The sequence below is a fragment of the Pristis pectinata genome, chromosome 1 (assembly GCF_009764475.1).
Source record: "Pristis pectinata isolate sPriPec2 chromosome 1, sPriPec2.1.pri, whole genome shotgun sequence".
In the NCBI taxonomy this organism is placed as follows: Eukaryota; Metazoa; Chordata; class Chondrichthyes; order Rhinopristiformes; family Pristidae; genus Pristis; species Pristis pectinata.
In genome coordinates, this window is record NC_067405.1 from 37,719,990 (window position 1) to 37,736,057 (window position 16,068).

At 40.2% G+C, this 16,068-nt stretch overlaps 1 protein-coding gene across 1 annotated transcript in view; it reads right to left on the reverse strand.

Annotated features, from left to right (window-relative positions):
* The window catches only part of tank (TRAF family member-associated NFKB activator), a 64,379-nt gene that overhangs the window by 30,777 nt on the left and 17,534 nt on the right, over nucleotides 1-16,068 (reverse strand). Inside the window, exons 6-7 of the mRNA XM_052028103.1 lie at nucleotides 3,563-3,733; nucleotides 1,258-1,354 (exon numbers count right to left, since the gene is read on the reverse strand). Coding sequence (XP_051884063.1) covers nucleotides 1,258-1,354; nucleotides 3,563-3,733 — 268 coding nt within the window. The remainder of the gene's footprint in view (nucleotides 1-1,257; nucleotides 1,355-3,562; nucleotides 3,734-16,068) is intronic.

The window sequence follows — 16,068 nt, forward strand, 5'->3', positions numbered from 1 at the left end:
TTAATTGAAATTGCAACCTTTCAAGTCGTTCCTTATCTGGGAGATCTTTGCTGATGCAATTTCAGCTAATTAACATGCTTGCCTTGTTTACTTATAAAAACTTGATTTTTCCGACTGCATTTAATATATTACTTAGAGAAACATGTTTATGCTGTATGCAAGGTTCTTAATTACATATATTTTTTCCCGAGTTATAGAGTGAAAACAAGAGGCTATGGTTGATTGTGATGTCCCAATCTATAATTGAGCACATCCTTCTTATAAATATTACAATCATTGGATATTCACTTCACAACTGCAACACAAAGAGGAACATTAAATGTTCAAAATAAATGATATAGAAAGCAGAATGGATTGGCAATCTTCATAAAAACATTACAAAATTGACTAAGATGATACACAAATTAGCAATTAAAGAATCAGCCTAAACTCCTGGGCAAAATAGGTCATGCAGGGATTGAAAAAAAATTGATAATGATCCCAGAGAAGCAATTTACTGCTTTGTTCATTCTCCTTCATCCTTCAGGCCAAGCCATTTTTAAAAAGGAGTTTTTAAAAAGTATATTTTTTGAAACCAACTCTGAAGCTAAAGAATTGGTGCTTAAAACTATCTTTGTGCAGTGAGTGAATCCAATAAAATCTTGCAAGGATTTCATAGTTGTTGCAAACTGCCAGCCTAGATCACCCCACTTAAGGGACATGAAGACAAGGAAATCTTCATAGCTGCAGCTTTGAGGCACTAACTAAAATTGAAAGGGGAATTAATTTTCTTAACTGTAAAAGGCATCACAGTCAGAAACTGAGCACTGCTGGACCACAATGGCACAGAACCTCAATGAAACAGCTGTACAGCTTCAACAAAATGCTATTATTCTATTTGGCATTGCAGGGTACTCTTCCTGCACAAGAGCAAAATCTCCAAACCCATCTAGTTCGTTTGGCCAGATCATTGCAATTGCTATCATTCACTTGCAGCATCATCACCTTGTCATAAGTTCTATTGACATTTGTGAAAGGCTTGGTTAAAACAAAGGGATTAATATGCAGTCTGAACACACACCATTTGTTTGAGAGAAATGGAATCTTCATGGAACCGAGCTCACTGAATGTTGCTACATTTTATTGTAAAAGGTTTTTATTAGCACTATGAAAAAGTGCCTTGATTTCCAACTGCTGTAATCTATTATTTTGTGTTCCAAATCACAAACCCCAGAGTTTGTGATCCAAATCATCTTATTTGTAGAAAACAAGTTTAACAAAGAGGGATGAAAACATACTTGTATAAAGCATGATGATCTGTCCCTGCCAAAGGAACATCCTTCTTTAATGATGATTCAGTCAACTCCCAGTTCACCTTGAAATATAAAGTTTTACTGTGATTAACTAGATTTTACTTTGAAGTATACATATTTAAAAAGAAGCAAACTACTTTGCTACTGGGATAGTAGATCAGATGCAAAAGGATAAACGTTTTATTTTAAATTGCATATATTTCTAAGTTTATGTCAAAAATAATAGCAAATGAAGAGGTTGTAGCCGCCAATTCCAACTGACTGAGCATGTACATGATCGGTGAGCACCATCTGCTGAAATTGTGTCAGACTACAAGTATTAATCTAGCAGAGGATAAATCAAGTCTTTGTCTTGGGGTACTTAAACATTAACAGGATAACACAGATGGAACAAGAAAAGCTTAAATCTATATTCTGAATATTTTGCATGGCGCGTTGTTGACACCAACCGATCTTGCGTTTTCAATGTGCAATTTATTCAGCAATATGACAACAAGATTAAGATCACCTCTTTCCAAATCCAGGCCCAAAAATGATCACGCAGGAAAAAACTCGTAAATAAGAAACATAAGTGCCCATCAAGCTAAGTTTCCATGGATTGCAGGTTGGATCACTTGTACTCTGCATGAAATCCACAGATTCTAGTTTGATTCACTTATTTAACATTCAGAAATAACTCTGGCAACTCTGCATTTTTATTTTATATATATATATATGTATATCTCTCATTCACTGTTGGGTCCAGTTTTTTTTGTTTAAAGTCTGATTGATCAGAGAATATCAGATATACACATAATTGGTTAAAGCCATTCATATACATAGGGGCAATCTGCTAAAACAACAAAGGATTCGCATTTCTTTGCTACAGCCTGGGTCCACTTTTCTGGATCTTCATCATTTCCTCCCACTGTGTGCCAGAAATTTATGTCAAGTAGGGAGAACAACTAACACCCACTATAACTATTTCCTGGTATTCCCCTCACTTGAGCATGACCTCCTGTCCCCAATTTCCTTCCAAATGATCCCAGCATCTATCATTGCTTTGCAAACCCAACAAGACCATTCTTGGCCCCATGCCCAAAATTCTACGAGACAGTTCCCCCACCCCCCACTGATCCTTCTCAATTCTCCACTGGCATTTTTCCCCAGATTCATCTCTTCGTGGGCCTCTTTCACCAGACCAATGATCATCTTGCATTACCAGCTTCTCTCTGATCTGCAGATATGATGGGTTGTACAGCAGACTTCAAGCCTTCTCTGGAGCCTGACTCCAGGAATGGACAACGATGAAGTTCCCAGTTCCTTGGGACTCATCTACTCCAATTTCCTTCCAAAAAAAAACAAGATTGATAGATGACTCCTGAGATGATGACAATACATATGAAAGACATGAAAGTAGTTCTGTGGTGGGTTGACACAATTTTTGACCTTTGTGCAGAGCAAAAGTAGTTTACTTTACCGAAAGGAACAACTGTATTTTATGTTGTCATGGTTTTATCTAACTAGATAAAAGTAATTAATGTAACCCAGAGGGTCTGACCATAGAATGCTCTTGGTGGCATAAGTGCAAAGGCAAAAACAAAAAGAACGAAGAACATACACAGAAATAAGAAGTCAGTAAAAGGCATAAAGCAAAAGGGAAAAACAAAGCAAAACTGTATGAAGTATATTTCAAGTTGATGGGAGATATTAAAAAGAGACAATAGATTTTATTAGACATGATGTTGCTGGAATCTTATTTTCATTTCAATTCTAATTTTATAAAACATTAATACAACTGACAGCATCAACACTTGAAGTGTCAAAGCACTAGAAACAGTGAAAAGTAAACACCAGAAAAATAGTACAAATTTCCTCAGGAGAATTAACCTGCCGTTGTACTCTATTTCAAAATTACCTAAATCAGATTAAAGCATTCTGGAAGAAAACAACATCATGTCATTTCTTGTTCTTACTGTAACATTCAAGTACAACCACATTATGAAACTAAAACAGAAACTATGTGAAATAAAAACAGATCAGCAACTCTTTAACTAAAAGTGTGATGCCTTAAGCAATGAAGCAAGAGCTGAAAATCAGCATGGTGCAAAAACCCATTTTACAACTTCAGTGGTGCCCCTTGTTTCATTAAGGGAGCATTTCCAGAAAAAAAAAGCTTCTTAAAAGAAAAAAAATCCATACTTCCTTTATGGATATAGGCTCCATATCATATACAGCCTATTTAAAAGATCTTTGTTGAAATTGTTCAGTATCTTATTTCTACATCTTACCTCCAAGGTTGGCCTACTGCAGGGTTGTAAGTCGGTGTATTCCTTTAATTCTTTTCTGAGCTGCCACAGTTGATGGTCTTTTTTTTCAATGTCGGTTTTAAGCTCTGTCTGTTTTTGCTGATAATCCTTTATCTGTTCCTTTAACCTGTTGTTCACAGCTACCAATTGATCCTGAAAGTATAAGGAAATAAAAAGCAACAGAAATCAATATATTAAATAAGACAGCCATTTAGAGATAAAGGCCACCTTGCATTTTTTGGAAATCTCCTTGGCACTGAAACCATAGGTCCTCTATCTTCGTTAATTGTTAAGAGCAACAGAGGCAACATTGCAATTACTAGCCACATTTCTAGACTGTTTAGCAAATTGCCTTGCCACAAGAAATGTATCTCACAACTTCCTGCATAAACAAGCTCCAATCATGTGTCAGCCATAGCAAGATATAGCACCCTAATATCAATTGAGAAGTTTGGAGGGTCAGGACCCACTCTGCTCATATTATGTGTTCAAGTCTCCAAGTTGCAGTACTAAGGAAGCATTGTTCAAGGAAAAGTGAAGATTTTTGGATGAGATATTAAACAGAAGTGCACACAGCTCTCCCAGTTGGGCACAAATAAACTCAAGCCAAGAGCAGGGGGGTTCTGCCAGATAATATTTAACCAAAATCAACACCTACTAAATTGGTACAGTTATTTCCCAGTTGCTTGTGTGACCCTGCTATGGGCAAATTGGTTGTTGAATTTCCTATCGCACAATTATGTCCAGTATTCAAAGGCACTCAATAGCGATAAAGTACTCCAGCAATCATGAAAGTCACCGTATGAATAGAGATGCAAGAGACTGCAGATGCTGGAATCTGGAGCAACAAACAATCTGCTGGAAGAACTCAATGGGTCAAGCAGCATTTATGGGAGGAAAGGAATAGTTTACATTTCAGGTCGAAACCCTGCATCAGGTTTCTGAATGCAAGCTTGTTCTTTATTTTTTTGTAAAAATGACAATTATAAATGTTGAAAATCTGAAGTACTTAGCTTTTATTGCAAACAATTCAATCTCATGCAAAGAATTACTTGACATGAATTTTGTGACAATAAAATGTACTCTAATATACTGGACAAAAAATATTTCATTCTTCACATATCTACATTGTGTTAGATGAGAAGATTTAGCCACATTTTTAATGAAGAAAATATAATTTACAAATAAAAAAAAATTGCTCGATGAGTTCAGCAGTCATGTTACATCAGTGGGGAGTGAAACAGAGGAAATGTTTCAAGCCAAAGGCCCTTCAACAGGACTGAAAAGTGAAAAAACAACCCAAACACCTTAAGTTGGAAGGGGAATGGTGCTGAGGAGAACAGAGGGAATGTCTTTTACGGGGGTCAGATTAAAATAGTTGGGTAACAATTATTTTGAAAATTAGCAGTTGGAGACAAAAAAAGACAAAACACAGAAAAAGAGAAGTACAGCCACACCTGTGGAATAAAACAGAAAAGAAAAATTGGAATAATTGTCTGAAATTTTTCAATCCACACTAAATTCCAACAGCTTCAACATATCCAGATGTAAGATGAGGGGCTGTTCCCCGAACTTACAATGGACATCATTGGTGCAATGTAGGATGCCGAAGACAGAGAAGTCAGAATAAAAGTGGGACTGGATGGGGGTGTTCTGAAAAATGCATTTGGTTTCTCCAGTGTAGATGAAACCACACTGTGAGCAGCAAAAACAACTGAATTGGAAGTGAATTGCTGCTTTATCTGAAAGGTACCCTTGGTGGACCTTTGGTGAAGGGAGGAGGAGAAGAGAAAAAGGGCAGATATTGCATCTCCTGCAGTTGCTGGGAAAGTGCTATGAGAAGGAGAGCGGTTGGTGGAGATGGAGGGGTGGACTAGGGAGTCATGGAGGGACTGTTCTCTTTGGCATGTGAAAAGGGGGGCAGAGGGGCAATAGGTATCTGGTGATCAAATCTGTTGGACGTGACAGGTTGGAGGAGTGTAACACAAGGACAGGGAAAACCCTGCATTCTGGCTGGGAGAGAGAAGCGAGAGCAGAAGTACAGAAAAGTGGATATATTTATTTGAAAAGCCCTGTCAACTATGATACAGGAAAAAACCACAGTTTAAAAAAACAAAAAAAGAAGACATTCTTAAGTCTCATCACAGAACAGAAAATGATGGTGATGGAGAAACTATAAGGGAGCATGGGAGGTGGTGTTGTCAAAATAGTTGTGGGAGACAGAGGGCTTCTAATGTATAACCGGAGACTAACCAACCTCTGCATCCCCTCCCCCAAGATACAGATAGGCAGTCAAGAAATGGAAGGGAAGAACAAGATTGCCAGCAGAGGCAATGAAATTTGAGTTCTGTACGAGGCACAGGAAGCAGCACCAAATACAGTCTTCAATGCAGCAGAAAAAGAATTGAGGGAGGAGACCTAAACAGCAGTGAAACAAAGACTGTTCTACTGTCCTTCCCTTCCTCTTCCATTGCCTTTCAGCATCCCAAAGAGACTGTTTCCTCTATGAATGGTCCATGACACCTTCCCATGTCATTGCGGGGAGATCCAAAACCTGCCCTTTTATCCCCTTCCCATCTCATGTGTTTTCAAAAAAGATGACCTTCTCATAGGCTAGCTAGCTGTGTTAGCAAAAATGCTGTTACTATTAAAGACATTATTGCTGTTAGGAAAGTAATATTACATTCAGAAAGATTCAAAGTAATGAGGTAAAGTCAAGATAGCTTTCTGAAAGGGAATTAATGTTTGACAATTTATTGTTCATTAAAGTAACAGGTGTTGTAGATAAGGGGAACGTGTGGATATATGAACTTTAAATTTCCAAAGGCTTGATAAGATACCACATCAAAGGCTACTCTGTAAAATAAATGGAGAAGATTGATATAGAGTGGATATAAAATAAATGGAGAAGATTGGCTGGCTAACAAGAACTGAAGGCAAACATGGGTGCTTTACTGATTGGCAAGATGTAATGCATAGTGTGCTCCTAGCTGATTGGTGCTGGGACCTCAACTCATTACAATTTCTATAAACACCTTGGATGAAATACAACAAGTACAATTACTATAATCACTGAATTCCTACCTATTGTTTTATTTAGTTGTGAAAAGGACATAAGGAGGGTTGCAAGTAGATAGGTTAAGAGAGTAGCAAAAGCTCTCACAAATGGATTATGACAAAGTAAAATGCAAAATTCTCTGCTTTGGCAGGAAAAATTAAAAAGCACATTATCTAAATGGAGAACTCCAATGCAGGTGGATCTAGATGCCCTTGTGCAAGATTCCGCAAAAACTTGTATACAGATACAGCAAGCAATTAGTTTAAAATTAAGGGGGTCTCCATTTAAAACAGAGACAAGGGGATTTTTTTGATTCAGATGATCAGGAATCTTTGGAACTCTCTTCCTCAAAGGATGGTAGAAGCAGTCTTCCAATATTTTTTTAAGGCAGATGAAGACAGATTCTTGTGAAGCAAGGGGTTAAGAAGTTAACATGGATGGACTCAAATGCAGAATTGAGGTTGCAAGTCAGATCATGGACAACCTCATATTTTCCATTGGCCTTTCCATCTTTTTGCCCACTCACTCAACTGTCTTTTTCCTTTTGCACATGCTATGTGTCCTTCTCACAACTTACTCTCCTACTGATCTTTGCATAATGAAAAAATACAGGTAAAATACACTCTGACCAAGTCATCAATGGCAAATACCCAAGGCTCAAGCAACAATCCCCATGAGATTAGCTCACTTATCACTACTCTCCTTTTGTTAGCTAACCAATCTTCCATTATAAATATATTCCTCTTAATTCCATGAGCCCTTATTATGCAGAATAACGTTTACGTGACACTCCATTATGTGCCCTTTTAGAAATCCATCCAGTAGCTACCCTTTATCTACCCTGCTTGCTATATCCTCAAAGGTCTTGAATAAAATGTCAAATACAATCTTATATCAAAAAACGATGCTAATTCTGCCTTAGAATTTACATATTAGAATTTCCAAGTTCTCCAAGATTCTTAAATAATTGAATCTAGGTGGACTCCCACAGATGACGTTCGTTTACTGGCCAACAGCTTCTTGCTTTCTCTTCCTTCTGTCCAGATTCTAGGGAATTTTGAAATATCAAAACCAATACAACACACGTTGTGGAATCTAGAATGCAAGGCATCAACATCCAAGAAGATTTATCTGCTTTTAATCCCATCAGTTTGCCATTACTTTTTCTGTAGCAATATTGGGCACGATTGTGCCAAATCCAATCCTCTGACCAGAATTGCAATTGAATATCTCTGCCCACATGCACTCACCTGGGTTGGAATACGGAGGTCGATTTCACGGGCCTTACACACCTAGGAGTCGGACCACAAGAGTTTGATGCAAGAATCATACCACAGAATCATTCAATGGACATAGCACAGAAGCAGCCCTTCAGCCGAACATGTCGGTGCCACTCTCTACTGGAAGAACTCTCCAGATTCATCCACCGGCCCTTTCTTGATTGCCTTGTAAGTTTTTCTCCACCATGTATTTAAACAGTTTCCTCTTGAAGGCCACAACTGAACTGCCCTCCATCACATTCAGCACATTCCATATTCCTTCCACATACTGCACAAATGTTTTTCCTCTTAATACTCTTTAACTTTATTGTATTCCTGTGTCCCAAAGGGAACAGCCTCCACAATCCACTCTGTCCAGACTCATCATTTTATATTCTTCATCAAGTTTCCTCTTAACCTTCTCCTTGAAATCAATACATTCCCAGCCTCTCTGATCTTTTCTTGTAACTAGAGTCCCTCACCCCAGGAACCATTTTAATAAATTTTTTCCTGGATCCCCTCCAATGCCTTCATATCCTTCAACAACACAGCAACCAAAACTGAACACAATACTAAACTAAGGTTAATGTTTTACCAAAGTTCAGCATAACCCTCCTGCTTTTATATTCTCTGCCACTATTGATACAAGGCCAGATTGTATACATCTTATGAACTACTTCCTCAGCTGTCCTGACACTTTTCAGTGATTCATGCACACATACATTGCTGCTCCTGCACTCCTTTTGAACAGTATCTTTTATTCTATATTGCCTCTCGTTCTTAAAACAAAAATGCATCACTTTGCATTTCTCAGCATTAAACTTCTGTCCATTCCACTAGCTCGTTTATCCAGCTGCAATCTATCATCACCGTCTTTGCATTTCACCCGAATGCTGTTTCCTGTCATCCACAAACTTGGAAACCATAGCAAGTGCCAACCCACATCTACGCAATTAATACAGATTGTAAAACAATTACCCAAACACTGATCCCGAGGGAATGCCACTATTCATCTTTCCTCCAATCCAAAATAAACATCATTCACCACAACCCCTCTGGACTATTACTTGGCCAAATTCTCATCACTGCTTTCTATGTCCTTTCATGCCACATGCTTTAACTTCTGCTAATAAACCTGTTTCTGTGGCACCACATCAAAAGCCTCCTGGAACTTCATGTACACCACATCAAATGCATTACCCTTATCAATATCTGTTGCCTCATCAAAATATTCTCTCAGTTTGTTTAAACACCATTTTTCACTCAACAGTTAGAGCATTCTGACTGGTTGTATCACAGCCTGGTATGGAGGCTCCAATGCACAGGATCACAAGAGGCCGCAGAGGGCTGTAGATCAGCCAGTTCCATCATAGGCACAACCCTCCCCACTATCAAGGACATCTTCAAGAGCGGTGCCTTAAGAAGGCAGCATCCTTCACTAAGGACCCTCACCATCCGCAACATGCCCTCTTCTCATTTCTACCATCAGGGAGGAGGTACAGGAGCCTGAAGACTCACACTCAACAATTTAGGAACAGCTTCTTCCCCTCCCACCATCAGATTTCTGAACAGTCCATGAACACAACCTTTTTTTGCACTATTTATTTATTTTGTAATTTATAGTAATTTTTAACATTTTTGCACTGTATTGCTACTGCAAAACAACAAATTTTGTGGACATACTAGTCAGTGATAATAAACCTGATTCTGATTCCTCCATGCTGTCAGTTTTCTTAAATATCCCATGTCTTAACCATCTCTTCCCTCACTATTGCTATGGAAATAATGTTTTCCTGCAAAAAGACAGATGCAAAGTACTCATTTAGTGCCTCGAAAGTGCCCACAGAATCTATGTGCAAGTTGCCATTTTTGTTCTTAATGGGCCACACTCATCCAAATACTAACCTCTACTACTCATATGCTAATAGAACGATTTTGGATTCCCATTTACATTGGCAGCTAATCTTTTCCCATATGCTTTCTTTGCCTCTCATTTAATTTGTACTTCCCCTCTGAGTCACTTGTGATCAGCCTAGTTCTCACTGGTATTTACAATCCAACACTCATCTATGCAGCCTTTTTTTACTTTATCATCCTCATTATTTCTTTTGTCATTCAGAGTACTCTGCATTTCATTCTCCTTCTTTTGTCTCTCATGAGAATGTGCCTCAAATGTACCTGAACTATCTCTTCTTCAATTACAGCTTGTTGTTCGACAACAGATTTCTGTCTATCAACATTTGGTTCCAATTTATCAATGGGCCACATCCAGTCTCATTCCATTGAAAATGGCCTTCCTCCTTTCATTTTACTTTGGATTGCTCCTTCCCCTTTACTCTAGCTAACCTGAATTTCATAATGTTATGATCACCATCTCCTAAATGTCTCCCTACCAAAACTTGGTGCACTTGACCTACCTCATTCCCCAGAACTAGATCCTATAATGCTCCTTCCTTGGTGGACCAGAAACATACTACTCCGGAAAATTATCCTGGACACATTTTACAATTCTTCATTCTTTCTGGCCTTAAGACTAGTAATACCCCACTTTTTAAATTGGGAGAAGGAAGTCCTAGCGAGCAGATGTTGTTGAGAAGATTTAAAAGGAGCTGAGCTATAGCGGAGCAGCCATTTTGCAGTGGCCATTGTGAGAGTGGCTGTTGTTTGAGGTCAAAATGCTGTGTTTGAGGTGCAAACGTAAGTGGCTTTATCTCGAGAGGCTTTGGTGAGGAGGCAGAGCAGTTGGTTTTGAGATGGCAATCGTATGCTCCTTCTGCAGCATGTGGAAGATGATGGAAAACTTCCAGTCTCCCTGGTGACTATACTTGTGGGAAGTGTGTCCAGCTGCAGCTCCTGACTGATTGCATTGAGCATCTGGACCTGCAGTTGGACTCACTCAGGAGCATTCATGATGCTGAGAGCATCACAGATAGGAGCTTTAGTAGTGAGGTGGTCACACCTAATGTGCAGGCAGCAGGTAGTTGGGTGACCACCAGGAAGATAGAGGGTGCTGTATTCCCTGTGGCCATTCTCCTCACTAACAAGTATATCATTTTGGATATCGTTTGAGATGGGGTGGGGGGGAATATGGCCTTTCAGAAGAGAGCAGCAGCAGTAGCCAGGTCTGTGGCACAACAACTAGCTCTGATGCACAGCAAGAGTGGGTGGACACAAGTAGAGGTTTAGTGATAGAAGACTTGATAGTTAGGGGGACAGATATGAGATTCTTTTGCTGCTCCAGGATAGTATGTTGCCTCCCAGGCACCACAGTCAAGAATGTCTGAGTGATTGCAGAACATTCTCAAGAGGGACAATGAGTACATATTGGTACCTACGACATAGGTAGAAAGAGAGATGAGGTCCTGCAGTGTGAATATAGGGAATTAGGCAGAAGGTTGAAAGACAAATCTCAAGGGTTGTAATCTCTGAATTACTCCTGGTGCCACACACTAGTGAGTGTAGGAATGGGAGTTTCAGCAGATTAATGTGTGGCTGAGAAGCTGGTGCAGGAGGGAAAGGACTCGGGTTCCTGGACATTGGGATCTCTTCTGAGGCATAGGTGACCTGTACAAGAGGGATAGTTGCACTCAAACTGGTGGGGAACCAATTTACTGGTGGGGAGATTTGCTAGAGCTACTTAGGAGGGTTAAGACTCATCTGGCAGGGTGGTGGAAACCAAAGTAGCGGGGTGGGCAGGTGAGCGAGTGAGGCAAATGTAGAAGTTAAAGCAAGTTCAATAGACAGGACAAGGTGTGAGGAAGGTCTGAAAGACTAAACTGCATTTATTTTAATGCAAGAAGCCTGACGGGCCAAAGCAGATAAACTCAGGGCATGGATAAGTACATGGGACTGGGGATTTTCCAGCTATTACAGAAACAGGGTTGAGGGATGGGCAGGACTGGCAGCTCATCAACCCAAGTACAGATGCTACAGGTGTGATAGAGGTGGAGCAAAGAGAAGAAGGGGAGTTGTGTTTTTGATTAAGGAGAATATACTGAGAATACTTAGAGAGGGTATTCCTGAGGGTTCATCCAGTGAGACCATATGGGTGGAACTCAGAAATAAGGAGGTGATCAGCTTGACATGATTGTACTAGAGGGCCCCCCAACAGAGAGGGGGAATTAAAGAAAGCAAATCTGTAAGGAGATTGTAGATAGCTCTAAGAATAATAGGTGATTTTAACTTCCCTAATTTCAACGGAACCACCATAGTGCCAAGGGCTTGGATGGGGCGGAATTTGTTATGTGTGTCCAGGAAAGTTTTCTCATAAAATATGTAGATGTCCAAGAGAGGGGGCAACATCTGACCTCCTATTGGAAATGAGGCAGGGCAAGTGACTGAAGTGTCAGTGGGGGGAGCACTTTGGGACCAGTGACAATAGTTCTATTAGTTTTTTAAAACAGTTAATGAAAAAGATAGGACTGGTCCACAAATTGGGGCAAGGCAAGTTTTGATGACATTAGACAGGAACTTTCAAAAGCTGATTCAGGAAATCTGTTTGCAGGTAAAGGGATGTCTAGCAAGTGGGAGGCTTTTAAAAGTTAGATAGGGAGAGTTAAGGGCCTGTTAGAGTGAAGGGCAAGGTTGACATGATTAGGGAACCCTGGTTGATGTAGAGGCTCTGGTCAGGAAAAAGAAGGAATGTGTCAGTTATAGGCAGCTGGGATTAAGTGAATCCCTTTAGGAGTATGAGGCATGCAGGACTACACTTAAGGGGGAAATCAGGAAGGCAAAAAGAGAACATGACATTGGTTTGGCAGATAAGGAAAATGAGAATCCCAAGAGATTCTACAAGCACGTTAATAGCAAAAGGTTAACTAGGAGGAAATAGGAACCCCTGAAGGATCAAAGTGGTCATCTGTGTGTGGAGCCACAGGAGATGCACAAGATCTTAAATGAATATTTCATATCTATACTTAACGTGAAAAAGCTCACGGAAATTAGGGAATTCAATGAAGAAATCATGATGTCTTGAAACATATCTATATTACAAAAGAAGGTGCTGGTGGTCTTAAAGCATATATTGGTGGATAAATTCCCGGGGCCTGACCAGTTGTACCCTAGGATATTGTGGGAAGCAAGGGAGGAAATTGCTGTAGCCCCAGGTAGAGATAATTGTAACATCATTAGCCATGGGTGAGGTACCGGAAAACTGAAAGGTGGCTAATATCGTGCCTTTATTTAAGAACAGCTGCAAGAACAAGCCAAGGAACTACAGTCCAGTAGGCTTTATATCAGTGGTGGTAAAGTTACTGGAGAGGATTCTGAGAGGCAGGATCTACCTGCATTTGGAAAGACAAGGACTGATTAGTGATAGCAAGGCTTTGATTGTGGGAAACTGTCTCATGAATTTGATTGAGTTTTTTATTGAAGAGGTGACCAAAGGATTGAATGGCAGGGTGGTAGACATCATCTACATGGACTTCAGCAAAGCCTTTAACAAGGTCCTGCATGCTAGGCTGGTTTGGGAGGTTAGATCACATGGAATCCAAGGTGAAGTCATCTATTGGATACAAAATTGGCTTAGTGAAAGAAGTCAGAGGGTGGTCATGGAGAGAGTTTTTTTTGCACATTGGAGGCCTGTGACCTGTAGTGTTTGGCATATACAGTACATTAACAATTTGGATGAGAATGTAGGTGGCATGGTAAGTAAATTTGCAGATGACACCAAAATTAGCGGTATTATGGACAGTGAAGAAGGTTATCTAAGATTACAACAGAACCTAGATGAACTGGGAAAGTGAGCCAAGGAATGGCAGATGAAATTTAACTTTGACAAGTGCAAAGTGTTTCATTTTGATTAGTTAAACCAGGGCAGGACTTGCACAGTAAGTGGCTGGCCCCTGGAGAGTATTGTACAACAGAGAGACTTAAGGATACAAGTACATAGTTCCCTAAAAGTGGCGATACAGGTAGACAGGGTGGTGCAGAAGATGTTAGGTGTGCTTGCTTTCATTAGTCAGGGCAATGAGTAAAAGAGTTGGGGCATCATGTTACAGCTATACAAGATGTTGGCGAGACCACACTTGGGAGTATTGTGTGTCGTTCTGGTCACTTAGCTAATAGGAAGGATGTTATTAAGCTGGAAAGGTTGCAGAAAAGATTCACAAAGATATTACTGACACTGGAGGGCTCGAGCTAATAAGGAGAGGCTGGATAGGCTGGGGTTTTTACCCCTGGAGCATTGGAGGCTGAAGGTTGACCTTATAGAGGTTACACAGAACCAAAAGAGGCATAGATAAGGTGAATAATCAGACTTTTTCCCAGGGTAGGAGAGTCTAAAACTCGAAGGCATAGGTTTAATGTGAAAGGGGAAAAATTAAAGGGACCTGGGGCAAGTTTTTCCACAGAGAGTGCAGTGGGTATATGGAACGAGCTGCCAGAGGAAGTGGTAGAGGTGGGTACAATTACAACATTTAAAAGACATTGAGACAGGCACATGGATAGAGAAGGTTTATGGGGATAAGGGCCAAATGCAGGCAAATGGGGCTAGCTCAGGTAGGTAACGTGGTCAGAATGGACAAGAGGCCAAAGGGCCTGTTTCCGTGCTGTATAACTCTATGACTCCAAGACTCCATTATAACTATCCTGTACTTTTTGCACTTCTCTGTAAGTTTCCTGCATGTTTGCGCCACCATATTTCTCCCACTCCTCAGTCTAAAGAATATACTCAGCAGTGTATTGCTCCCTCTACTGTTTGTTAGAACTAACTAAATAAATTCTGTCTTTGACCTCTGCTGCATCCTTTCTTCCCTGCACTGCAATACTCTCAGTTACCAACACTGCTATCTCTTCTCCTTGCTTTCCTTCCCTACCTTTCCAGAACACCTTGCATCCAGGAACATTTAGTGCTCAGTCCTGACCCTATTTGAAAGATATTTCAGTTACTGGCACATCATCTTCCCACACAGCTATCTGTGTCTTCACTTCACCAATTTACTACACTCCATGCAATCACATACATGCATAAACCAAATTTAGTTGTTATTTCATTTCCATTTTCAATTAGATGAAAAACATGATGATGCTGGAGGAACTCAGCAGGACAGGCAGCATCCGTGGACAAAAGCAGGCGGTCAACATTTCGGGTCAGGACCCTTCTTCAGGACTGAAGAGAGGAAAAGGGGAAGCCCAATATATAGGAGGGAAAAGCAGAGCAGTAAACTCCAGCAAAATTCTTGCATTGACTTTATCTAGTGTGAACTGTTCTCATTTTCTTTTGCTTATTTCCCTTTACTTTATTACTTTCCTCCCTCTGATCCTATTTGCTGGTCACTCTTATACTTGCACGCTTTGTTCCTTCCCAATATACTCTAGTTATCATTTACCCAGTTACTGCTCTGCACTAGTGTCTTTTCCTTCCTAAATGCTCACTCACCCAAACCCCCCTATATTTAATTTCCAATTTAGCTTTTCTGCTTTTTGGTTATACCATCAGGTTCCAATCTGCTCTGTCAAAGCAGTTTAAACCTTCCCCATTCGCAGCAGCAAACTCTGCTGTGATGATATTGGTCCCATTCCTGTTGAGTTGCAGCCAGTCAGCCGTCTCCCATAGGAACAGTCCAAATTCATCAGAAATCTAAAGAATTCCCTCCTGCACCATCTTTCCAGCAACACAATCATCTTCTGCACCTTTCCATTCTGGACACAGAGCACTATTACTACCTTAAATATAGTAATCCAGAGGTTACTACTTTTAAGGCCCTGCTTTTTGAACACTTTCCTAGCTCCCTAATCTCTGCCTCTAGCATCTCATTCCTCTTTCTAGATATGTACTTGGTACTGATGTAGACCATGAGTTTTGGCTGTTTACTATTCCCCTTGACATCCTTGATCCTGGCAACAGGGAGACAAAGCATCCTGAAGTCAAATCTACAACCACTGAAATGCTCATCTGTTCTTCTGGATATTGAATCCACAATCACTGTTGTTCTCTCATTTTTCTTCCTTCCCTTTTGTGCTGTTAAGCCACTCATAGCGTCACACCCCTGCCCCAGCTGTACTCCACTGAGGAACCAACACCCTCACCAATATCCAAAAGGGAAAATCTGTTTGGGGGAAAAGAGATGATCTCAGGAGACTCTTGCACTACGAGCCTACTCATTACTATCTGCCACCCATTTCCCCTGTGCTTGCTCACACTTGAACTGCAGCATGACCACCTCTGTAAA